The 26,760-nt window shown below is 38.3% G+C and overlaps 2 protein-coding genes across 2 annotated transcripts in view; one reads left to right on the top strand and one right to left on the bottom strand.

The window, feature by feature from the left end:
- The window catches only part of LOC104397350 (cytosolic beta-glucosidase-like), a 55,243-nt gene extending 41,660 nt beyond the window's left edge, over positions 1-13,583 (bottom strand). Inside the window, 1 exon segment of the mRNA XM_010007302.1 lies at positions 13,501-13,583. Within this exon segment, the coding sequence (XP_010005604.1) occupies positions 13,501-13,583 (83 nt within the window).
- A 1,347-nt stretch (positions 13,584-14,930) lies between these two features.
- GPR125 (G protein-coupled receptor 125) overlaps positions 14,931-26,760 on the top strand; it is a 45,889-nt gene continuing 34,059 nt past the window's right edge. Inside the window, exons 1-4 of the mRNA XM_010007301.1 lie at positions 14,931-15,024; positions 15,773-15,917; positions 19,401-19,472; positions 26,071-26,142. Of these exons, the coding sequence (XP_010005603.1) occupies positions 14,931-15,024; positions 15,773-15,917; positions 19,401-19,472; positions 26,071-26,142 (383 nt within the window). The remainder of the gene's footprint in view (positions 15,025-15,772; positions 15,918-19,400; positions 19,473-26,070; positions 26,143-26,760) is intronic.

The raw sequence follows: 26,760 nt of genomic DNA, 5'->3' as shown, positions 1-26,760 counted from the left end.
GGGGCGGTGCGGAGCATCATCCCCACCCCCCCCCACCCCTGCTCCTCTGCTGGGGCTGCTCTCATCGCAGCTCAGGCCCTTCAGAAAGCTCAGGTGTTCCTTTATGAAAAGTAATTCCACAATTATTTTTTTTTTAGCCTCTGAATTTATTTATTTATTAGCGTCATCACAAACTAGGTTTTGGAGTCCCGTCCTTTGAGGTAGTTTTAGCAAATGAGCGTTAATAGAGAGGGCGAACCAATCGGCCTGCGGTCGCTGGGTGCGCCTGGCGTTTCAAGGTAGCAGACAGCAACTTGTTTGTTGCAGCTTATGATAAAATCAGCCAAAGGGATTTTGTTTCTTCTTCGGAAAAAAAAATTAAAAAAAAAAAAAATCAGTTTACTTCCATGTAACAGTAGGTGTTCTCTTTTTATGTGGAGGGCAATCCTAGCTCACCATTTGAATAACAAGTTTCAAACAGGATGTGCAGCTTACTCCAAAGTAAGAAATATGTTGCTATTTGCTTAGACATGCGTGTTCACATGTAAAGAGAGGACCTGCAAGTTGTTTTTCTTCCTGAGCGATTAAAGAATCCCTCTAGCAAAGTAGTTCATAGATGCTTTGTGTTGGAAGGGGCCTTTAAAGGTCCAGTCTCTCAGCCGTGGGCAGGGACATCAGGAGCATTGGATTTCACTGGTGAATGGCCTTGAAATGGAACCCTCTCCCCCTTTTAGAGAGCCGTAAAGTGGGAGACTGAAGTGCAACCTAGTAGTATGCAAGAAAAAATTGATGAAAATAAACTGGATTATGGGGTCTAGCTTAAAATACCTACTTAACTGGAAATCACAGGTTTCAAAGATCTGCCAATAATCCAGGTTTGATAAGCACAGAATAGATGTGATTTTGAGAGCAACAGTCTGCTGCTTTTGTGAGCTGTGACAGCACTGAAACACCAAGGAAGGGCTTCCTTCAGGAAGTGTCACTGGGGTGTGTACCCAGTCAGTGGTAGATGTATGGATGTTGACCTATGAGGAAAAGAAAAGCCAAAAAAAGGGAGGTTATTTGTTCTTGCTTGGCAATCTGTAAACGTTGAGAATATTTCAAAATGACCTGTGAGAGGTGACCAGAAATATTAATATCTGAAGTTTCTGAAGTAGAAGATAAAGCAAAATGCAGAAAGTGATAATTGTTTGAACAATAATCTTTGTTAGCATCAAATGCTTTGCAACTGGTTAGCTATTAAAGCTATAGTAGTATCCATTAAAATTTTGAAAAAAAGTAGATGTTAGTATGTTTGTTACACTGAAGTGGGTTTATGGGAGCCTTTTGGTTCAAAAAACTTGGTTTCACAGCTCTGATTGCTGTGAAACACAAGCAGATATCAAACAGCCGCCTTGCTGTGAATGGGCCCTTTGTTCATAATTGCAGTGACAGAAGAATTTGGAAGAACGGTTCATCTCCCATCTTGATTTTCATACTCCTTCATTATCTAGAGTGTATCTAGGGCATATCTTCATACACTAATCAGTTGCTTTCAGTTTTAACAGGCCTTTGAAGTTCATGATAACTTCCAAAGCATTTATTTTTCCCCTTTAAAGTTTTCAATAGACATAACAACAGACAGTGTGAATTTTTTAATTGTTATTTGTACTAAGTATCATAACTGTGTTAATACAATTAATAAGAGCACACACTTTGAAATTTTACTTAAAATATAAGGCAAAGATTGTTAGAACAGTGCTCCTGCTTTTTCTAAGAGAGTAAACATAATAATTGTTGGGGTCAGGAGCTTTCAAGTTTGATGATTTTTGAGGCATGACTTTCCATAGATCTGAGAGTTGTTTTATTTTAATTTATTTTTTTTTACTGAATCAGTGTCAACCTGGTTAGAAAATTTTGGTGTTTTGCCAAGTGCCATTTTCACTAACATGTTAATTAGCAGTGCTTGGTTAATCGTTATCTAATCTTCATCCAAAAATTACTTTTTTTTCCCCCCCCCAAGCCAATACTTAAAATCACAGTATTTGGTGGATAGTGAAAGGTTGTCTGCTTAGAGTCAAACTGCACTGTGTTATCTTGAATCTTGATTCCTGTGGGATTCTTCTATTAAGATAAGTACTAGTTCTATTATAGCTTTTTGGATTAGTGGATCACTGCAGAGATAAGTAGCTGAAAATAGAATTATAGAATGTCTTGGATTGGAAGGGACCTCTAAAGGTCATCTAGACCAAACCCTCCTACAATAAGCTGGGACATCTCACACTAGAACAGATTGCTCAGAGCCTCATCAAGCCTGACCTTAAATGTCTCCAGGGATGGGGCCTCCACCACCTCTCTGGGCAGCCCAATCCAGTGATCCACCACTCTCATGTTAAAGAATGTTTTCTACTGTCCAACCTAAATCTATCCTTCTCAAGCTTGAAACCATTACCCCGTGTCCAATTGTTACATGCTTTTGTGAACAAGTCTTCCCCAGCGTTCTTATAGGCCGCCTTCAGGTACTGGAAGGTCTCTGTAAGGTCCCCCTGAAGTCTTCTCTTCTTCAGGCTGAACAACCCCAACTCCCTCAGCCTGTCTTCATAAGAGAGGTGCTCCAGCCCTCTTATTGTCCCAAAAACGGGGTCCTTTACCGGTCGTGCAAGAAGCCGATCCACACATGGTTGAAATATTTGCTTTAATATCCAGTTCTGTGCAGAACAGGGCATAGGGGGCTATTCCACAAAGCAAGATCAGTTTCCTGAAATGCAAGTGCTACTTTTATAACCAAAAATGTGAGAAAGAACTTTATTTCTAACTTTCTGTCACTCACGCACACAATTTGTTAACATCCCTTGCTTCCATTTAAAGTGGCAATGTTCAGGAATTTCACTGTACATGCTCAAAGAGTGGGGGCTTGTTGTTAGTAGGGGTCCTTCTAACCTGCGGGTGTGAATTTTAGTATGCTAATGGCTCATTAAGATATCAATATGGTGATTTCAGTTACTCAATGTGTTTTTCTCCAGTGCTCAAGGCTGTAACCAAGATGAGCTGTGGGGAGTGCTGCATTCCATCCCTTTCATCTGTCTGGCAGGTGTCTTGCAGGCCTATCTGAAGGCGAGGCTGTTCACTACTTGGGGAATATTTTTCTCCAGTTGGAATCTGGTTTTGTCTAATACTTTCTGTTTCTCTGTTATCTAGGCCCCGTTTTTATTCTGTGTCCCCCTTGTGTTCTTTCTTTTTTCCAAATTTGTTTTTTCCCAAACATTGTACTTACTTCAATTAGTAAGTGGTATCACTGAAAATTTTTGTTGCCCTCCTCTGGACACACTCCAATGAGTTCCCAACCATCTTGTGTTGGGGGCTCCAGAGCTGGATGCAGTACTCCAGGTGTGAGGTCTCATCAGGACAGAGCAGAGGGGCAGAATCACCTCTCTTGATGTGATGGCCACACTTCTCTTGATGCAGCCCAGGATGCAGTTGGCCTTCTGGGCTGCAACTGCACACTGGGGGCTCATGTCCAGCTTTTGATCCACTAGTAGCCCCAGGTCTTTTTCCACAGGGCTGCTCTCTAGCATGTCTTCGCCGAGCCTGTACTGGTATCTCTGGTTGCCTTGGCCCAGGTGCAGGACTCTGCACTTGGCCCTGTTGAACCTTATGAGGTTTGCCTGGGCCCACTTTTCCAGCTTGTCTGGGTCCCTCTGGATGGTATCCCATCCCTCTGGTATAACACACCACCCAGCTTGGTGTCATTGGCAAACTTTCTGAGGGTGCTCTCAATGCCACTGTCAATATCATTAATGAAGGTATTAAACAACACTGGTCCCAGTACAGACCCCTGAGGGACACCACTTGTTACAATTTTCCATCTGGATATTGAGCCCTTGACCACTACCCCCTGGATGCAACCATGCATCCAATTCCTTAACCACTGAACAGTCCACCCATCAAACAAATTCCATCAAATATCTTAAACTTAGAAGGAAGGATGTTGTGGGGGACCATGTCAAAGGCCTTGCAGAAGTCCAGATAGATGGCATCTGTAGATCTTCCTTTGTCTACTGATGCAGTCACTCCATTGTAGAAAGTCACTAGATTGGTCTGGCAGGATTTGCCCATAGTAAAGCCATGATGGCTGTCCTGAATCACCTCCCTGTCTTCCATGTGCCTTAGCATGTCTTCTAGGAGGACCTGTTCCATGATCTTTCCAGGCATAGAGATGAGTCTGACAGATTGGTAGTTCCCAGGGTCCTTTTTACCCTTTTAAAAAATGAGTGTAATATTTCCTTCCTTCCAGTCACTAAGGACTTCACCTGACTGCCATGACTTTTCAAATAACATGGAGTGTGGCTATCAATGGCTACAAGCTGTTCAGAAAGGACAGGAGAGGAAGAGAGGTGTTGCCCTCTATATAGAAGTGGATAGAATGTGAAGAGTTGTCCCTGAAGACTAGCCATGAGCAGGTTGAAAGCTTATGGGTAGGGATTAGGGATTGGGACAACAAAGGGAGTATAGTGGTTTGAGCCTACTATGGGCTGCCCAATCAAGTGGAGCCTTTCGATGAAGCCTTCTTGCTCTAGCTCGAGGAGACCTTTATGAGAACCTGTATGGGGTTTTTTTTGAGTGAGCTAGGGATGACTCAAATGAAGTTATTATAGTACTTCTGGAAATCCTGATTCTATCCCTATCGCTGATAAAACTCTTAGACTTTCAGTAGATCAGCTGCTGTCTATTTAGTTGTTGTTTTTTTTTCCCCTCAGTGAAGTTTTATTGAGGACAAAAATCTCTAAAAAGTGCAAAAATAAAATAGTGGAAATTAGGATGCTTTATTGGCATCTGAAGATGCTGGCCAGGTTTTCTTTTCATTCTTGCACACAGCTGTAGGTGGTTTGCAATGATATTGATAAGTTGAGCACGGTCACTTAATTTCTGAAATGCCTTGGCATTTATTTGCCATAAAACGTTTTATTGTCGTTAATTTAGGTCAGTATTAGCTAGGATTTTTAGTTATAATTCAGAAAGGTTATAATAATTTTATTTAAATTGGTAAAAGGCAAGGTAAGTTTGTTTAATAATTGAGGAAGAAAAGCAAACACTGGAAAAAGATTATTAAAGCATAGAGAGATGTCTTAGGGAGAATAAGTAATGTTTAGGATTTCTGGCAGTACTGTGAGTTGAGATTCCTTTAGAATCCAAGTAACTGGTGCTTTACAGAGCAGTTAGGTCAAATTCCAAGGAGAACTCAAGTTTAGTTATAGCTAAGGAAGGGACTTTTTCATAGCTTTATGTCATAAGAATTGTTTGGGATGCAAATGAAGGGTGTATCTACATTAGCACTGTAGATGGCTTTGACCTTTGGAGTTTAACCGGTCAGACAAGATGCATTGGATGTGAAGATAACATGAATGTGACTCGGTGCTTTGTCTGATATGCTCTTTAGCATGTTTAGTTAGATCCTAATGCCGTTTCCCTGAATCACACTTAAATGAGGAATGGGCTATGCTCTTCCTGTGGAAGTCTGAGATAAGGTACCCATTGCAGTTGTGTGTGTTTGATGCAAATTCAAATCGTGATGTGATAACTTGTTGGATAATAGCTGTTTGATCTTTGGAAGAGATTGTGTAATTCCACTCAAGACAAGCCCATGAAGTTGTAATCCTTGTTTGTTGGGAAATTTTAGTTACCTGTTGCACATTGGTTATTCTATAGGAACAGGAATCCAAATAAGAATAAAAACATATATTCAATAAAGAACTGTGTTTCTGAATTAGGAGCCTTACTGGTCAGGAAACAACTTTGCTTACCCTCATATCCTAATGGGAACATGGAAGTATCAGTGTTTGCATTTACAAGTGCTAGAATTTACAAAGCAGAGTGGTAGCCTAGATTTGTGTTCAGAACTCTTCAAAGATACGCTGAACTGGGTTGCTGTCGAAAAACATTTTAAAATCTCAGGTTTTGTCCAGCTCCAAATAATATTAATGTTGAACTACATATATTAAGCAGCTGAAAGACATACTTATTTTGCCCTTCGGATATTTGCACAGCCTTTCCATTTGTAACACAAAGTCCTAAATTCCGGAAGCTTCAAAGCAAAAGGTCACTCGTATTTCAAGGAGTCACTTGTATCTTGAGATTAAATTGTAATTACATGAATTATGTATAGTTACATGAGTAATTTTTTCTCGTACACAAAAGGACTTGGGTTATAAAAATAAAGGAGATATTATGTAATGACTTACAGAAATTATTTCCAATTTTTAATATTTTTTTTTTATGAGATGATCTGATGCTTTGCTAAACTGTCTTCCTTTGTTCTACTTAGTTGGGCCTTTCTCTATTCTGTGTTTGGAAAAACAGGTCCTTTACCAAAACATTGCCAAACAGGAGGAACAGGCATATTAAATGTCTTCTGTGGAAGTTTGCCTTTTCCTTTAAAGTAATTTCCATTATTATCTTGAAAGTACTCTTGACAGCTAATCCCTTTTTTTTGTTAAAATAGTCTATTTTAGACTGTTGTAAGTACTTGGGCAGTGATAATATTTTTTAAAAAACACAAAAGGCTAACAACTCCTCTTAAAACTTAACTTAAAATTTTCTTTGGTCAGAGGATACACTGACTGTGCAAAATCTGTTTTACTCATGAACACATGGCAGTACAGAGATAGTACTTGAAAATTGTTGTATCCACAGTTTAATAATTTGCAAGTACTTGTGCATGCCTTTTACATCCGACCCCTAAAAATCATCAGTGATGTTTCATTTTGTTAGGCTTGTATCCTAATAGCCCTGTTCAGTATATGTGTGTCAGATCTTATGTATGCCTTTTACCTTGTTGAGAAGATTTAAAATCTGATTCATGCTTTGCTATATGCCTTATTCCAACACTGAATCATGGGGTTATTATTATAGGATATTGAATACATGTGGTGTTTTATGATTGTGTACACTTTTGTGTATATTGAGTATTGTAAGACAATTCTGAGCTCACAATTTAAACAGCATTTTATTCTAAATTGCAATTTTTAGTTCTACCTAAATAACTATTCAACTTTAGAAGACCATGTTATGTGGTTAGTATGTGTTCACTGGGATACCCAGTCAAGTTTGAATAGGGTTCTCTTGCTTCTTTTAGTGTTGAGTAACGGCTTTAACATGTATGGTGGGTTGTAACTGGTAATAGTCTTTATCAAATGATGATTGTATCAATGCATGCTGATTTTTAAAATATATCCTTCTTCTGTATAAGCATTTTTAAATTGTTTTGGGTGCTTTTCCTGATAAGGTTGTTGCAATTTTGATTAAATATATGAAACAATTGGAAACGTGGCTTATGTTCCGTTGGTACAGCTGTAGGCAGTTGTTCAAAGCCTGGGGGTCAGATTTTGAATGAGAGCTATGTATTGGTTACTGCTAATTAAAAATAAGTGTAGAGAACAGAGGTTCTGCAAAATTCTGCAGAGTTCATTTTATTTTTCATAATGAGTACGAATTCTTATTAATTATCTGAGCCACAATATTAATGTAGAATTGCCCAGTACCTTTATTCCCATTAAGATATCCATATAAGCAGTGCCCTTTGTGTTCATTAGCCCTTCAGTGAGTATTAAACTGTTAAATGCATTATGCTGTATCTAGCCTCAGATTTTTCACTTTCAGGATTTTTTTTTTTTTTTTAAATTACAGCCTTTTATTTACCAGCCATACTCCTGTTTTTGTTTCTGTTAAGCAAAACTTCAAATTACTAACATTTAATGCCAAGAGATAGAAATAGAACTAGAATTTGTGCTGCAGTGATGAAGAATGAATAACTATGTGTGTCATTCCTTTTTGCTTGCAGTTTGTGTTCCCAAAGTTATTTTTGTAATTTAAAACCTGTATGGAGCTGCAAGGTTAGATTTTTCAGAATTAATAGTTTCCATGTGTACTTTGCAAGGGTCAAATATGTTGCAGGTTCATGGATTTGTCATTACTGCCTTATTTAGTCTTAGTCTTCACCATAATAGTCTCTGTAATTTTTGAATCTCTACAGTTTATATGCTTTCTTTGTACGAATAGTTAATCAATGAAGATTAAAAACAGTTGAGTTTTTTCATTAGTAATAATAAAAAATGTTTCTTCAGAGAAGAAAAAGTATGTTTCTGTGAGTTTCACTTTCTGCAGAGATACAGTTTTTGTAAAAATGTTAAATCTATTGAATATCTTTATTCTTTAACACAGAAAATAGGTGAGAGTTTTATTTTTGCCTTTGTATTTCTCTGTTTGGCTGTTTAGCAGTGAAAACTGCAATGTCTTCTTGCCCTTACAGTGCTCCCATGGGACTGATAATATCTATTAATTACTATTGATGTGCATGACTGTGTTGTGACTCCTCCCTTGGTAATGACACAGGGCATGTCCAGTGGTGCACTACAGTACTGTCCTACAGATGTCCAAGCTGCTTAGAGTGAGTGGGATGCCAGTGCACTGCAGAGCTGCTAGGTCCCAAGTAGAGTACTTATTTTAGTTGTGTGTGATCCAGGCTAATCAATTGGAGGGCCGCAGAAATGATCAGATTGGAACACATGCCCAAAGGGAGAGTCTGAGAGAGTTGGGGTTGTTCAGCCTGGAGAAGAGAAGGCTTCATGATGATCTTATAGCAGACTTTCAGAACCTAAAGGGGGCTTCTAAGAAGGATGAGGCCAAACTTTTTAGCAGGGCCTGTGGTGATAGGACAAGGGCTCATGGTTTTAAACTGAAAGAGGGTAGATTTAGACTAAATATAAGGAAGAAATTTTTTACACTAGGAGTGGTGAAACACTGGGACAGTTTGCCCAGAGAGGTGGTAGATGCCCTATTCTGTGATTCTATTTGTGGAAATGTTCAAGGTCAGATTGGATGGGGCTCTCAGCAGCTGTATCTGGTTGAATATGTCCCTGTTTGTTGTAGTGGGGATTGGACTAGATGACCTTTAAAGATCACTTTCAACCCTAACTATTCCATGATTATGTGAACTGGCTTACTGAGAGATGAGCAAGAATTCTTGGAAGTTCAGCAGCTTCCCACAGAATCAGTTAAGGCAGGATTAATAACTGGATGCCAGTAGGAGAAGATGGGTCATGTAAGGAAATGGTAGTGGCATAACAAAGTCTGGCAAAACTCTTCACAGATAACACTCGTGTTATTCATGTGATGAGCTATTTCCATCTGAGGAGATGAACAAAAAGGTAGTTTTGTTTTGTTTTTCTCCTGTCAGATATGAGAACTTGTTATTAGTTCGCCGAAGTTGTTGCAGAATAGATTTTACCTTGAAACTCTATCTCAGGCAGAGTTGGCAAGTTAGATTTGTAAAAGCATCCTGTAAGACATCCCAACAACGGATTCTTAATACCTCAAAGTGTTGTTTTAGGGTAACAGCCTCTGGCATTAACAGGAATTTAAACCAAATCTCAGAATTGTGTTGAAATATTAGTTTCCATGGGTTGCAGTGAGCTGACTTTACATCTGGAGAAGGATGGTCCCTTTCCACACTCTCTTCCGGCTCCTGCTGCAGGGATGACCAGGAGCAATGGCAGGTGAAGGATCTTCCCATGAGTGCAAAAAGTTACATCCATGTCCTGCTGCCTGTAAAACTGTAGCCTGAACTGGAGCTGGTGTCTTGGTACCTTCATCTCTCAGACTCTTGCTGTGCGGGTGTGGTTTTTTTTTCCCTTCCCTTGCTCCTGTACTAGCATTTGTCTGGCTCCATGCCTAGTCAGTGCAGGGAGTTAAACTATTCAAAAACTGCTGACTTCTGCAGGATTAGGATATACATTTTGGTGAAAATATATCTTGGTGTGGCAGCAGTTGATAGGAAGTGCTTGCTGACGTGCCTAGACAATGCACTTTCTAGAGAGTACATATACCTGATAGGAAATGTACATACATGTGAGGCTGGGTGTTACAGCATATGCTATAATTAATACTGCTGTGATATGACACATTCAGTGTGTTGGCCATAACAGCTTAAGTTAGGAGAGTCTGGCTAGATATGTGTGTGTGTGCAGTATTTCCTGTGAAGTGAGTTACTCTCTTGAGTGCATGTGTGAAGGTTGGAGGAATATGGCAAACTTATGCCAAATTGCAAGTAAATGAGAATGCTAAAAGTGTACATCTGGTGGATAAGAAGTGAGAAACTCAAGAGGCAGTTGAAGGGAGGGGGGTGTAAGACAGGAGAGTTAGAAAAAGTTGATGATAATAATTTCTTAAACTAATGCAGATGCTGTAGATGAGGCAGGAGGGAGAGAGAACTTGGAGGAAATTTCCCAGAATGTAATGGTCATAAGGGATACGTTACCAGTGCTTTTGGTTAGCTTTAGAAATGGCAGCTCAGTGTTCAAAGAAATTGGATGCTATTGTGTTGCCTTAGTTTTCTCTTAAATAGGTTTTCCAGCCTGCGGCAAGTGCTAGACAAAGATGTTTTGTTGGTAAGGTTATAGTTTTACAAAAATTTATTTTGGTAGTAGTATGATTTTCAACAACTGCTACTCATTTTTGCATTCTTTTTTGCCCCTAAGTTCTGTTGTTTCTCTAAGATAATTTTTACTTAGTACTTTTGTAGAGAAAATTCATTCATTCAAATTGCAGTGATTGCCACTGTGTTTCACTAGAAATAAAGATTTTCTGTATTTAAAGAAGAGTCTGTCCTTAGAGAAAGGCAATAATAAAGTATGTGGCCATATACGGACTATCAGTTAAAAAAATATCGTAAATAGCAGTGCACAAAGTGAGAATCATTGCTTGAATGATGCAGGGTTTGTGTAGAGAAAAAAAACCTTACCATTACATCATCTAAAGCCAGCACACTCCTAGTTAAAAATGAAACTCTGTAAATAGGCACATTTTTAATTCTGTAATTTCATTATTTCTGAGTCTTTCAGTTTACAATCTTAATATCGTCTAATATGCATAATAATGAAATAGTACAGGAAATCTTTTATCTGTTGCAAACTTTTATATTGCAAATGTTTTATTGCCAAGCTTCCTCAATTCTAATATTTTTGTTAAATTGGAAAATACTGTCCCCTTTTGTTAGGGGCTTTGGAAAGATTTAAAACTCTCTGTATATAGCTTGTGGAGTGTTTTTCATTTCAGGATTACTTCTAAGCAAGTACTGTTCATGTCCTGTTCCATCCATTACTACTTTCCCTTTGACACCAGTAACTCACTAGAAGGCAAAATACTAACTGTTGAAAAAAATACTGGGTTTACATCCTTGTTAAGTCAGTTTCTGCAAGATAAACTTGGAGAAATGTATTTCTTTTTTGCATGGTCATGGCTTTCAGCAAAAAACATTTTTCTTGGTTGCACAGATGGTTGTTCTAGTTTAACTTTTGCTGGTGGCCACTTTCCAGTCCTTAGAGTGTACAGCCATCATCCTGAAATTATCTGATTTATTTTCTATTTCCTGTCACTCCATTTGAGTCTCTTAAAATGTGTTCTGGAAGCTACTTCAGCTTTCTACCAAAAGTTACACCATCTCCCAACCTTCATACAGGCTTGTTGGAGTGCATTTGGACTGTTTTTTAGTAGTGTTAATGGATGTGTGTCTATTTTAAATAGTATCCTATGAAAGGATTAATTTGTGAAGTTTGGAGATGCATTCTGAATTCCTGTCTAGTTGACTGCTGTCTTAGTGGTGACTGTTTTATAGCTGACAAACCAAAGTGCTCTGGCAGGGAGGTTGGACTAGATGATCTTTCAAGGTCCTTTCCAACCCCTAGGATTCTGTGATTCTGTGATTCATATAATGAAACTTATCACCTTTTTTTTAATGTTAAAACCAGGTCAGGCCTTGATTTACTTACTTTTTTTTTTCTGCTTTATCAAAAAAAAGAGCAAGATTATTACATCACCTTTAGTGGTGTGCCTAGTGGTGTGTTGCTGAAAGGACAAACTTCGGGTTTGACTGCGTAGTTATGTTTTGCGTGCTATTGCTTAGGGTCTGGCCAGTAACTTAGAGCCGGAGTTGAGTTTCTTTAAAGAGCTTTGCCAAATTCCTCTGCCACTTTATGGAATAAAAGAGAAATGGCTTTCAGATCCAAGCTGTATACACAAAAGCACATTTCAGCAGTGTTCTTGGAACAAATGGAAAGCTGAAGTCACCTTTTTTTTTTTTTGTGGGGGGTGGGGCAGAGGGTGAGGTTGTGGTAGTTATTTTCTTGAGATGCGTTGCTCTAGATCACCTCTTTGTCTCTCTACAACCATTCTGCTCACTCAAAGGAGAAGGAAACGTGTTGCTTTAAGCTGACATGAGGTGGTGTCCATAATGCTTTCTAGAACCTACTTTTCAGCTGCCCTTTCTTCCAAGTTTTTATGTTAATTCCTCCGGCTGTGTGTTTGCAAGCAGCAGTTCCACATTTTATTTTCTGCTATACAAGAACTGGACAAGAAAGATGCATTTGTTCCAAGCAGTTATTGCTGATTATTTAAAGGGAAAAAAAATAAAAATAAAAATTAAAAACCTGAGCTGGAGGTTGTAAGAGTTAGAGAGCAGCAGTGACTTTTGCTTATGGAAACCACTTCAGGAAATCACTAGATATCTTTTATGTTGCAAACTCACTTGTTAAAAAGGAGTTGAACAAGATGAGCATGAGTAGCTCTCTACCATTTCCATTTAAACATCTAAATAATGGAAAAGTTCACGTATTCCCAGAATTACTCGCCTCTTAGGAGAACTTATGTTCTTAAAGTAGTAACTTAGAATTATTATTGATCACAAATAATTTTCTCTGTCTAAGTGGTACATAATAGTCCATAATTTCAAATTGTGAAAGTGACTAGAAAATGTCTACTTTGAGGTGAATACTTTATTGTGTTTTGGCTTCTTATGCCACATCCCTTAGCACTTCAGATAATGTATAGACTAAATATATTAATAGCAAGTTTTAAGCTGCATTTTTTAAAAAAAATTACACTTGCAACATTTTTGTGTAATGAGATGTCTTAGGTTATATGAACTGTTGTAAAATCTATCATTTATTGTAAACTTTTATGGTTGAGAAACTAACAGCGTCTGCAGAGAAAATACTAGATCAGGCTGACTATAATTTCTACATCACACTGCAGAGGGGTATTTACCTAGTGCACAGATAATCAACGGCTTCTACTTTAGGCCTATTATTTTATAGACAGTGTCAGAAAACTAATTTTTAATTTAGTTTAAATTTAGTTCAGCCAGTTACAGCTACTTCCAAAGTGGTTTCTGCCCCATTTTGAATAGCTTCTTTTCCTGGAGGACTACCAGTAAAATCAATAAATCTTAAGATTAAGTCAATTATAACTAAAATAGAAATTATTTCTGAGCTACCAAAGATTCCAATTTGCTTGCTTGTATTGATTTGGATGTTTTTTGAACCTAATGTATTTTCTTCTTCTTTTATCTCTAAGTCTGGAATTGTTCTGTGTTTTTTCTTGCTGCTGCTGTTATGCCTTATGTTCAGATTGCATTAACTATTAATAAGGGTTTTTTAGAAGGCCCTTCTCTAATTTCTTTATAAATTATTATTTTTCTTCCCATGTACATACCTGAAACCAGAAAGGATGTTGAAATAAAGGTGTACTTTGCTCTCAATAGATTTGATTTGCAGAATGAAACCTGTATCTACCATTTCTACAAATAATACTTAAATATTAAGTTAAAACCTTTTTCTCTTTGAGTAGAAGTGAAAGTAGTTTCAAAGATTTAGGATGTGTGATTTTAATGCTTCAGTTAAATTTTACTAGTTTTACAGGCATTCCAAATTGTATATTATTATTACTACTACTATAATGATTATGATTGTATTTATCACACTTGCAGTCTTGCAAATGTGTATTCTGTTACGTGTTGGACCTTCCTTGATGCAAGGATGCATTGGAATACATGTAGATTTCTGAAGAGTACTTGGGCTTTCTTGACTTGTTGTCATGGTTTAAGTCTGGGCCAGCAGTGAAATGAATGACAGATTGCTCTCTTAACCCCCCACTTGTACATCTGTTTTTAAAAAATACTGTTTTTCATTCGTTTGGTCATCTAGGTTATCACAGCTGCAGCCAAGGGGCAATTTTTCTACTTTCTATCCTGTAAGGTAGCTTAATGTATTTGACTCAACTGTATTTTCACTAGAGTAAATTTTGTAAACTGACACTTTAGTGGACATTATAGGCCCACACACCAGCAAATTCTCAATATACTTTTATGTATCTTTTTCTGATCCTCTCCCCCATTCCTGTGATCAGTCTTCACCTTGGGTTAGCTGTTTGTGTACCATACTTTGTTGATCATGCTTTTGCAGTTGACATCTAAATGTCTTGAAAGATGCCTTGGGTAAATGTGTAGTTTAATGTTAGTTGTTTGTGATGCAGTGAACACCAGGAATGACTTGAGATGAGCTGCAGAAATACATGGTATGACTGTAAGGGGAGGAGAAGGAATGGGATCTCCCTCTCTTAGCTTCAGTACTGTAACGTGGGTTGAATGACTTAATCTTCCAGAATTTTCAAACCTTCTGTCAGTCTGGAAATGGAAAGGTTTTAAAATAATTTGTTCAGCTGTCTTGATTCTGTGCATGTGAGGCTGAGAGAGATTGACTTGAAGCCAAAGCTTTGAGACAAAAAATTGCCCGATGTTTGTCATAACCACAGAGACTTGAGGCAATCTTTGTGAAACATGGAGAAGAAAAGTACTCAGTGTAGTATCTGGTTGTGTCAAAATGATGCTGTTTTCATAGATTGGTATTTCTGTATTTTAGTTTTATCTTATTTGTGATCTATTCCCTGTCATTAGATAGTAAATTTTATACATCTGTGGGAAGAGGGGTGTGTGTGTGTTTGGTTTATGGCTGTTGTAAAGGATATACCATGTAGTAGTCTGGGAAGAAATCTCCTAGTGGCAGTTGTAGGTGTGGAAGTAGTTATCCGGCCTGGGATGTAATTGGCCAAAGTGAAGAAGTGCATGGACCAGTTGGATCTGCAGGATGCATTTGACAGAGGACCTGTCTGAAATTGAAGTTACTGTATCAGAAGTTGTGGAGCAAACTGACAGAGTGAATAAATTTCCAGGACAAGATGGTGTGCACTGGAGACCTTTTAGAAGAACTCAGGAATGAAGAAGTCAAAAGATGAATGGTTGAAGTCTTGCTTTGAATGAACTTTGTTTTTGAGGGCTGGAGGGATGGCAAATGCTGATTTTTGTTTTTTTTAATTTTTTTTAAGTGCATCAGGAGTTTAGTGGAACTACATGGTTCCAATTCTGATGTTTGTGTTCAATAAATCAGTAGAATTTATAATAAATATACTGAATACCTGGATAAAGAGAGAGAGAGATGTACTCTGGAATATTTCATGGAATAATAGAATGCCTAGTTGGAAGGGTCCTCGAGGATCATCTGGTCCAACCTTTCTAGGTGCTACTATAGTTTATATGAGATGGCTCAGCACCCTGTCAAGGGGAGACTCAAAACTGTCCAAAGTGGGGGAATCTACCACTTTCCTTGGGAGACTATTCCAATGTTTTACTGTCCTCACGGTGAAAAATTTTCCTCTTGTGTCCGATTGGAATCTCCCCAGGATCAACTTGTGCCCATTACCCCTTGTCTTTTCCATGGGACTCCTTGTAAATAGGGAATCTCCATCCTCTTTGTAGCCACTCTTTAAGTACTGGATCATTGTAATAAGGTCTCCCTGAAGCCTTCTCTCCTCAAGACTGAACAAACCCAGTTTTCTCAGCCTCTCCTCATATGGCAGGTCTTCCAGTGCTCTGATCATCCTTGTGGCCCTTCTGTGGACCCTCTACAGCCTGTCTGTGTCCTTCATGTAGAGCAGGGACCAAACCTGAAGGCAATATTCCAGGTGTGGTCTGACAAGCGCCAAGTAGAGCGGGACGATTATTTCTTTATCTCTGCTTGTGATGCCCTTCTGGAGTGTCAAGCTCTCCAGTCATGTCAGTCCCTGGGGTTCCTCAAGTGTGACTAGGTACCAGTTTGAGAATAAACTATTTACTGTCACCCTCTGGGTATGGGCTGTTGGCCAGTTCGCCACCAACTGCACAGGCCATTTGTCAAGATTGTAACAAGTCAGTTTCTCCAGGAGGAGGCTGTGGGGAACCGTATCAAAAGCCTTGGAAAAGTCCAGCTAGATTATGTCCACTGATTGCCCTGCATCAGCTGAACAGGTTACTTTGTTGTAGAAGGCAATCACATTTGTCAAGCATGATTTGCCCCTGATAAATCCGTGTTGGCTTCTCCCAATCTGATTTTGACCCAGGGGCATTCAATAGGGCTACCACAATTACCACAGTTGACTTACAATTCATTCAAGGTTTTCCCCTAACACGGAGCGTAGCTCCTCCACCTCTTCTCCCCTGCCTGTCTATGTGAAGCAGCCTATAGCCATTTATCACAGTCCTCCAGTCATGTGAATTGTCCCACCATGTTTCAGTTCTTCCTGTGATATCATAATTATCTGACTGGGCACAGAGCTCTAGCTCCTCCTGTTTGTTTCCCGGATTGTGTGCATTTGTATACATACACTTCAGGTGGTTAATTTTTTGTTCTCATTTTGGGAGACAGATAAGACACATTTTATACTACTCTGGTTGGCCTGATTTATTCCCTAATTGGCTGTAGTGGTGATGGTGAAATGATCATTGCCATTTTTTGATCCCTCCCCCCAGGTCCTTCAGTTTAAAGCCTGCAATTTACATCTCTTGTAATGGGAAGCTCTTCCACAAACCTTTGGAGTTCTTCAGAATCAGCAAAACATTTACAAGGATGATGCAGTTGATACAATGAGACATAGATGCTTTTTCAAAAGGGATCTCTCAGTCCCTCACCAAAGGCATTTGACAAGAATAGTATGTCAGCATGAAAATGAGGATCATTCTATGAACAGCAAACTTGCTGAAGAATAAGAAATGATGTGGAAATAAATGTGTAGCCTTCTCAGTGGTGTGGAGTCTTAGAGACCTGTAATGCACAAGAGATTTATTAACTTCTAAAACAGTGTGAGTAGAGGGTTGACAGAATTTGGTGAGCTGCTGGATGTAAAAAGAATTGAGGGTAAAGTGAAGAATTTTTGAAAAAGTTTATGAAACTAGTAATTGGGCAATAATATGGCAGAAGTAGCACACTGTAGAAAAATGAAAATTGTATTGGAGATGAGGACAGTTACATCTTTGTATATAAGATGATGGGCACTGAGCAGACCAGAAATCTTCAAGTGGAAGTATTATAATTAGAATTGCTAGGAAAACAATAAGAAACAAAACAGAGCATCATGAACTGGTTGAAAGGAAGAAGTCAGAGAGTTGTGGTCAATGGGACAGAATCTAGTTGGAGGTCTGTGACTAGTGGAGTCCCTCGGGGGTTGGTACTGGGACCGATACTATTCCATATTTTCATCAATGACCTGGATGAAGGAACAGAGTGTACCCTCAGCAAGTTTGCTGATGACACTAAACTGGGAGGAGTGGATGACACACCAGAAGGCTGTGCTGCCATTCAGCAAGACCTGGACAGGATGGAGAATTGGGCGGGGAGAAACTTGATGAAATTCAACAAGGGCAAGTGTAGAGTCTTGCATCTGGGGAAGAACAACCCCATGTACCAGTACAGGTTGGGAGCTGACCTGCTGGAGAGCAGTGTAGGAGAAAGGGACCGGGGGGTCCTGGTGGGCAGGAGGATGACCATGAGCCAGCAATGTGCCCTTGTGGCTAGAAAGGCCAATGGCATCCTGGGGTGTATCAGAAAGGGTGTGATTAGTAGGTCAAGGGAGGTTCTCCTCCCCCTGTCTTCTGCCTTGGTGAGGCCTCATCTGGAATATTGTATCCAGTTCTGGGCCCCTCAGTTCAAGAAGGACAGGGAACTGCTTGAAAGAGTCCAAGGCAGACCCACAAAGATGATTAAGGGAGTGGAACATCTCCCTTATGGGGAAAGGCTGAGGGAGCTGGGTCTCTTTAGCTTGGAGGAGACTGAGGGGTGACCTCACAAATGTTTACAAATATGGAAAGGGCGAGTGTCAGGAGGACGGAGCCAGGCTTTTGTCAGTGATGTCTAGTGGTAGGACAAGGGGCAGTGGGTGCAAACTGGAACATAGGAGGTTCCACGTAAACATCAGGAAAAACTTCTTTACTGTGAGAGTGACAGAGCAGTGGAACAGGCTGCCCAGAGAGGTTGTGGAGTCTTCTTCACTGGAGATGTTAAAAACTCACCTGCATGCATTCCTGTGTGATGTGCTCTGGGTGATCCTGTTCTGTGAGGGGGGTTGGACTAGATGATCTTTCAAGGTCCCTTCCAACCCCTAAGATTCTGTGATCATTATCCCACTTTTTAGATTTGTGACTTGTCTGTGTGTTGAATACTATCTCAGTTCTGGTGGTCTTCTCTCAGAATGTTTTGAGTTTAATAAAGCTGGAAAGCACTCAGAAATTATTAAGGTGGCACAGAATGGCTTTCATGTGAAGAGTAATTAAGTAAAATACGAATCTTCTATCTGGCAGGAGACTATCTAGGTTTCTACACGTGGTAAAGAGACGGTAGGTAGCGCTTGATTACGGCTTGTTTCAGTGTAAGAAGTGAGGAGCATCAAATGAAGCTAGCAGGTGCTGTGTTCAGAACAAATGAGATGAGGTGTTCTTTATGGAGTGGAGTTTTGTACTGTGAAACGTGTCATAAGGAGTGTTGTGGATGCCAAAGTTTTACATGATTTGAAAGAAAGGCAGGCTTTTTTTTGTGATGGAGAGATTTGTAGCTGATTAGAAATCCTCCTAAGTAAGGAATCATCCAACTCTACAAGAGATTTCCTAACTTGAGGATAATTTGCATTGGCAGAGAACTGTGATTGGAGAACAAAATACTTGGCTAGATGGGCCTGATCCAGTTATGTAGAGCAGCAGAATTGTGGTTGTGTGGTCCATGAAGAGAAGAAAGGATAGATAGAAGTAAAGGAGTGTTTACTGAGCTTATTTGCAGATGTTTTTAAAAGATTACATTGTGAAGGATGAATATATGAAGAATGGCTGGGAAAGGTAGCACACAATGAGAGAAGTGAGTGTTTGTGACTGGCCGAGGTGGCAACTGAAGAAATAGGAAACAGGTGATAAGCTGTGTGGTTTTGAAACCAGAATGTTGAATGTCTAGATTGGTTGTTTAATACTTCTTTTTCTAGCACACGAATTCTAATGTTATGTTACAATGCAAGAAGGGTGTGCTTTCTTTAATATGTTGATTATCTAAGCTTGCGTGGTATTTAGATGATTTAACATAGAAAATCCTCTTTCTTCTTCATAATATTTAAACAGTGCTGCTATATGCACATCAGACAATCAGCTAGGCATTGTAGTTGGACATAAAGGCTGTTAAAATTTTTTGCATGAGAAGTGCAAGCTGCAGCAAATAATTTTGTTAACAAGTTTATAATATCTTGTCCTTGTCTGTTTTTGTCTACAGGATTCTGAGTAACAATAAAATAACAGAGTTGAAGAATGGTTCCTTCTCTGGATTACACCTTCTTGAAAGATTGTAAGCAGTTCTTTAAAAACTATTTTAATTTTTAAAATGAAGTTATATATTGTTTATGTTACATTAATAATTCTGAGAGCAAAATGTCTTATTTAAGAGAGATGTGTTCGTTGATGCAATTGAAGAGTTAAAGTTAAGAGAGAATGGAATGTAATAGCATAAAAGGATAATCTCATCTGTGGGTGAGGTCAGGGCAGTTCCAGTGGAAGGGTCACTGGAATGCTATGACAACTGGATTAATATGAAAACCTATGTTGTAAAGAAAATTATTTTTTTAATTTCTTATGAAGCATCAGACTCTTTATCAAATAATTCTTAAGTGTATTTTTAGGGGAAGCAGATGTATTAGAGCCTCTGAAAGAGGCTAAATTCATTGTAAGTTTGACATTTATTTTAACAGTTTTACTTCTTTACAACTCCAGTATATACTGGATGTATTGGGGGTGGGAAATGGGAGTGAGTCTGACAGGAGTAACTTGTTGGACACCTTTTGCTTCCTGTTTTCACTTTCCCTTTCAGATGATATATCACCTATGGGATAAGAAGCAGCATTGTAGGTTCTGTTACGGTCAGCTTTTTTCCAGCTGGTAGAAGGTCAGGATTGGCAGGTTGATCTACCTGGGAGCAAGCAGAAACTTTGGAGATAAGGATTTTTCTAGGTCATTTGACTGGGAAGGTAGCCAGTTTCATAATCATCTCACAACATCTAGGAAGAGTTCCAAATGACTTTTGGCTTCAGGGGATTAAAAGTATTACATTCTTCCTCTAAACTGTGAAGGCTGCAATCCTGGTCACCAGGCCTAAATAAATTCAGACACTTCCACTATTCCATCCTCCACATGCCAGAAGAAAGATTTGTCTTCACACTAGCAGATGAGCTTCATTGTAGAAATAAGCCATTGTGCCAAAGAAGCAAGGTTATCAGCAATGATGGCATTTTAGACTTTTGCATGTTATTTTGGCATCCTAGCTTAGGTAATAAAGGCATCTGCTGACAGTTGTTATTTGTTGTAACTTGTTACAATTTCCAGACAGGAAATACTTGAAACTTTAATTAGTCTGAGATGATGATTTGCATTTTCTCTGGCATCCAAATCTTAATTTTCTTTGAAATAATAAGAGCCCAGCTTTCTTCCATTTAAATCCTGTAATTTGTAGGGATATTTTAGGTTATTTTAATATCTTCTTTCATGAAAAGGAAAATAAAGCAATAAGGCATGCATCATGTTTTGGGCATTTAAAGTGATATGAGATACCAGTGTGAGATACATCTTATGTGCACTGGTATACAAGTTACTAGAACAAGAAATTATTATTAACTGCCAGCTGTCATAATTATAAAAGAAAGAAGAGCTAACATTGTACACTAGTCATTAATGACCATCTCTGTGTGCATGATGCATTTAAAACAATATTTATTTAACCACACTAAAAATTAACTTTTCTGCTTTAAATACTCTTGTGACCTTGGACAGAAGCTACTCTTGTAATTAAAATAATTTTTCAAACTTTAATGAATAGTCAATAATGAAGGGAAAAAGACTGAAAGCCACAGTAATGATTTAAACATTAACATTATGCTCAGCAGTTTCAAATTATATTCCTTAATTTACACTGTGATAACTTACATGCCTTTAAAATTTCACTTTTTTGACAGTTTTTTTCTTATTTTTAGTTCTTCTTACTACTTGTGCTTCATCTTAGAATCATTGAATCATCAAGGTTGGAAAAGACCTTCAAGATAATAAAGTCCAAATGTCTAACCTGACATTTGGCCTTATTGAAATTCATACCATTGGCTTTTGCCCAGCAGTAAAGCCTGTCTAGATCCCTCTGCAGAGCCTCCCTACCCTAAAGCAGATCGACACTGCCACCCAGCTTAGTGTCATCTGCAAACTTACTGAGGGTGCACTTTATCCTTTCATCCAAGTCATCAGTAAAGATGTTAAGCAGGAGTGGCCTCAGCACTGAGTCCTGGGGAACACCACTTGTGACTGGCCGCCAACTGGATTTAACTCCATTCTCCACTAATCTCTGGGCCTGGCTGAGCAACCAGTTTTTTTATCCAGCAAAGTGTGTGCACATCCAAGTGATGAGCTGCCATTTTTTTCATTAGAATCCTGTGGGAGACAGTGGTCAAAGGCCTTTCTAAAGTCAAGCAAGCACAGCCTTTGCCTTATCCAATAAGCGTGTTGTCCTGTTGTAGGAGATAGTTCAGACAAGCAGGACCTTCCTTTCATGAACCTATGCTGACTGGACCTGATCACCTGGTGGTTCTGTATATGGTGCATAATGGCACTCCAGATGATCTGGTCCATGACCTTCCCTGGCACTGAGGTCAGACTTACAGTTCTCTAGTTCTCTGGATCCTCTTTTTGGCCTTTGTTGTGGGTGGGTACCACATTTCTTATCATATGATTCTATGATTTGCTACCCTTCAGTCCCCTGGGACCTCCCCAGTTAGCCAAGATGGCTGGTAAATGATGGAAAGAGGCTTGGCGAGTACATTCGGCAACTCCTTCAGTACCCTTGGGTGCAACCCACCCAGCCCCATAGACTTACGGATGTTTAGGTGGTGTAGCAGGTCACTGACCATTTCCTCTTGGATTACAAAGGTCTCATTGTGCCCTGCCTCCACATTTTTCCAGTTCAGGGGACTGTGTCTAGGGACAACCCATTTGATTGCTAAAGATTGAGGCAAAGAAGGTGTTTAGCACCTTAGCTTTTTCCTCATGCTTTGTCACTGTTTCCCTCTGCATCCAATAAAGGATGGAGATTCTCCCTAGTCCTTCTTTTGTTATTAATCTATTTATAGAAAAGTTTTATTTTTTTTTGTCTTTGATAGCAGTAGCCAATTTGATTTCCCCTCCTAAATTTCTCCCTCCATGGCCTTCATACATCTCTGTATTCCTCATGAGAAGCCTGTCCTCTCTTCCAGAGGCTGTGAACTCTCCTTTTCTTCCTGAGGTCCAGGCAAATCTTTCTGTTCAGCCAGGCTGGTCTTCTTACCCCACAGTTCATCTTTAGGCCCATGGGGACAGCCTGTTCCTGGGCCTATAATACTTCCTTCTTGAAGTATGTCCAGCCTTCCTGGACTCCTTTACCCATCAAGACAGTCTCCCAAGGGACTTTGTCAATCAGTCTTCTGAACAGATTGCAGTTTCTTACTTTGTCCTCTTCCCTCATTTCCTTTGTGAAAAGGCATTTCATATAGTAAGAGTCCATGGTAGTTAATGTGTTTCTTGTCTGATGATATTCAAGTTGATTTTCAAGTTCTGTTCAGGAAGAAGAGAATATTGCTTATCCAATGGTAGATGAGAGAGCTAAATACTGTATACATGTATATATATATATGCATACTTTGTTTGTGCCTGTAGGATGCTTTAAAAATAACTAAGACAATCTTCATTGAGACAGAAAGCAGTATTAAGTAATATAAATTCAAACTTAAGTAATTTTTATATGTGCACTCTTAAGTCATAGACAACTGATCGCTAAAACATTTCATTGTAAATTCTAATGACATTAAAATATTGTTTTTTACATGGCAAATCATATTTAAATTTAAATATTCTTTCATTAAGGTATTTTTCTTGCCTTAACAAGGTAACATAAGGTGCAATTGTCAGGCTCTTAAAATATGTTTACTTGTTGGTAAATTGCTGTTTGCCTGCTTAATTGTGGATCTGGAAAAGGGCTGTTCCAACTGGATATAAGAAAATTCTTCATAGTGAGAATAGTTAAACACTTAGAGTTGGCTGATGAGATGGTGAAATGTACATCTTTTGAGGTTTTCAATACTTCACTGGATATAACAGCAGGACAGTTGATCTGATTTAGTTGTGCTTTTAGCCAGAATTTGGATTACAAGATCTTAAAACATCCCTTAAAACTTCCTAATCTTAGCTAGTCACCTTTCCTGATAAATACAAGGGCATTGTCATCTGCAGTGTTGTTTAGATTTAAAAGAAAATTATTTTAGAATTTATTTTTTAAAAAATAGATTCTTAGCATAAGATTGCTCTACTGCCTGGTTTGTGGTTTGTTTGGGTTTTTTAGCAGTATTTTTAATTGCTAGATGAAAGATGTAGTTGCTACAAAATAAAAGATGTACCATTGAGCTAGGGCTTGGTGAACTTGAAATATTGTCCTAACTGAAACCCTCATCTAATGGATTTCTTGTTGACAGATTTTCTTTTATTTGAACAAATATCTATAAATATATCCTGTTGCTTGACCTTTGCCTAAGAAAAATGATTAAAAGCAGCAGTTGAGACGATTGAATTACCATTGCTAAAACCTGGTAGTTTTTATAAATATATGAATGTGTTAAAGCAATAAAAACTTCAAAGCTAAACACAGCTTTCTGATGACATTGTCTCCCCCACCTCCCTTGTATGGCTAGAATCCTGTTGATCTTGTAGTTTAAACTACAGCTGTCATTTCTTCGTTTATTAACTGTCTCAAGCCCTGGAGTCCTTGCAGTTGCACCAGCCTCTGTATCAATATCTTTTACAGTTTCTGATGAGCTGCCAGACATGTCAGCACTGTGTTAATTCTGACATCTTTAAATATCTTATTCACAGTTCTCGTGTGCTTTTAGATAGATGAGTACATAGCTAGTCTAATGTACTGCTGTTTGGAGGGGGGAAAAACCCCAGAGACTCCCCAACTCCCTCCTGTAGTTGCAGGTTGAGAAAATGGTAACACTGGGCATTAAGGGTGTTTTTTAAAAAGTTACATCAGTATGGTGATTCATTAATGCTTTGCTATCTTACTTAAAAAATACAGAATATTCAGTCCATTGAATGAGTTTTATGAAAACGTAACTGGTGGCATTTCTTATAAAAATAATTACTAATTCTAGTGTAATTATCCTTCTGGAATTGGTTTTAAGACCTACTAAACAGAGGGGGAAAAATGCAAGAAATTACATAAGGACTATACTAAAACAGTTTTTATCAACTAACCGGACAAAATGTATAAACAGGTTGTGGAAGTAGTAGAACTCTTGCTTTTAATTTTAAAGCTGTAATGTTTTTTCCACTGAACCAATGGATTTAAGAAGGAGGTGTATCAGGCAGTATGCTTTGAATTTAAGCAATGAAATTAAAGATCACTGATAATCTAGACTAGTGGATTTCCAGGACATGTCGTCAAAGTTTCCGGAGTGTTTTCCACAGTGGGATTTTAAGTGGGGGTTACATGATTTTAAACTGAAACTTAAAATCTGAACAGGAAATACCATTTTTCTTCCCTGTTCCAAAGGCTGATAGTAAATAAGTGATGAATAACACTTAGCATTCTCAGATTTGCTGTGATCTTGGTACTGGTTTTATAAGCCAGCTGAAAGAAGCTTAAAACCACTAGTTGTTTCACACCTGATATTGCTTTGTACAGGGCAAAAAAATAAAGTTGAGATAATTGTGCATATGTCATAGTTTTATTGAAAATTAATTTACTGTACTGCAAGGTAAATTTGAAGTATTTGAAGTATTTGAATTATTTAAAATGTTTATTAGGTATAGCACTGAAGCATGATCCATGTGCCACAACACTGTTGTACCATGGTTGTTGGTCTGTCTGCAGGACATGCTATTGTGAAATCTTGGGATGAATTTGTATTTTCACTCATGCATATCTGTGTGATGGTAGATGTAATCCTCTTGTACTGTTCTCTTTCAAGCAGAATTATTAATGTTGAGAAAATTTAGGAGATGTGTTTTCTACCCTTGCTTACAAAAAATTTCTTTAAATTGAAATTACTTTATTTTCAAATGCAGAATGCTCACATGTTCATGAAATGTGCATTTTTTATTTTAGAAATAAGTGCTTGCAAAATTTCAGATAATATAATAAAAATCTTGGATGAATAAGGAAGTAGAAATAATTTTAGCATTCTTGCAGTGATAAAGTTTATTCAGAACTGTAGATGCTGACAGATGCTTTCTGTGACCTTTCAAATTAAGCTGTATCTGGAAAATACCTCGAGTTAGGAGTTAAAACTCCTATATCACTTGTACAATTAGTAAAGCAGTTTAATGGCTTACTTTACATTTTCCCTTACAATTTCCTGTTCTGGAAACTTAAGATTTAAAAGCCTGAGCTATTTTACCGCCTCTATTTGGGATTTTCAGCCAAGGTTTTGCTTTTGTGGCAGTAACACTGGTGGAAACTTTCAATGTCATGCCTTTAGTGTATTTTTAGGATTTTGTTTTGCTTCTTTTTGGTAGGTGTTAGGCACTACTAAAGTATTTAAAATTGGGTAAGCTAAAGACAACAACACTGTGCTAAATAGTTGTACTGTGTAATGAAATGTTAAGAGACTGAGCAGTTGTAATCTGTTTGGCAAAGTATCCTTGCTTCTATACCCTTTCATGTGGTAGGAACTGATGGAAAATTTAAAGGAATGCACATGTTTATGTTCCTCTTCTAGTTTATGTACAGATTGTCAAATTTTGAAAGAAAGTAGAAATGTGTTTTATGTGGGTTTTTGGGCAGTTACCAGGTTGAGACAATTTAAGTGTATCCTCATGCATGTACATCTGTTTTAAAGGGTAGCTTGTGATAAATGTAATTTCTTAATTTTTCTCTCTAGGGACCTTAAGAACAACCTTATTAGTACTATAGATCCAGGAGCTTTTCTGGGGCTTTCATCTCTGAAAAGACTGTAAGTAGTATATCTAGCTAGTCAGCTTAAGCAAAACAAACAAAAAAACCCTGAAAGCTGAGTAAGTCTTAAGTTCTGGTAATGTAGACATCGATGCTATTATGTATTTAAAGTTAAATGTGTACTTTCTGGCTTAATTTCTACACACACACACATATCTATGTATGTAACAAAGTCTGCCTTCAGTCCTGTGACTGAAGAACATCCACTGCTTGTGGCTTGGCAGTCTCACTTGTTTTTACTGACTTTCTCTTGTATTAGTTCTCCTTTTTTGCGTTTCAGTGATTTGAAACATCACTGGGTAAATGTTCATTCAGCTTTGATGCCATCAAGTCTTGCTTTGTTAAATGTTAAACTTGTCATGATTTAATGTTTTTTTTTCCCCAAAGGTCATAGTGGAACACAGAGTCCCTTGCTATTAATACTACACTGAAGTTACAAAGTTACAGTGCTGTTAATGCTGCTTTACTGAAGGTTGTGCCAACATTCCCATTAACACATTTTTGGAAGATTTATACCTTGCCTGGAAAAACTCCGTCCCAGATGAAACCTGAAAAACAAGATGTCAACATGATGGCCTTTTAATTTTTTTCCCCCTTTTCTTTCTTCCTTTTTCTT

This window comes from Chaetura pelagica, unplaced genomic scaffold (assembly GCF_000747805.2).
Source record: "Chaetura pelagica isolate M959 unplaced genomic scaffold, ChaPel_1.0 scaffold261, whole genome shotgun sequence".
Taxonomy (NCBI): domain Eukaryota; kingdom Metazoa; phylum Chordata; class Aves; order Apodiformes; family Apodidae; genus Chaetura; species Chaetura pelagica.
The sequence above is the reverse complement of the archived record's forward strand: the minus strand, read 5'-3'. Positions and strand labels throughout refer to the sequence as shown.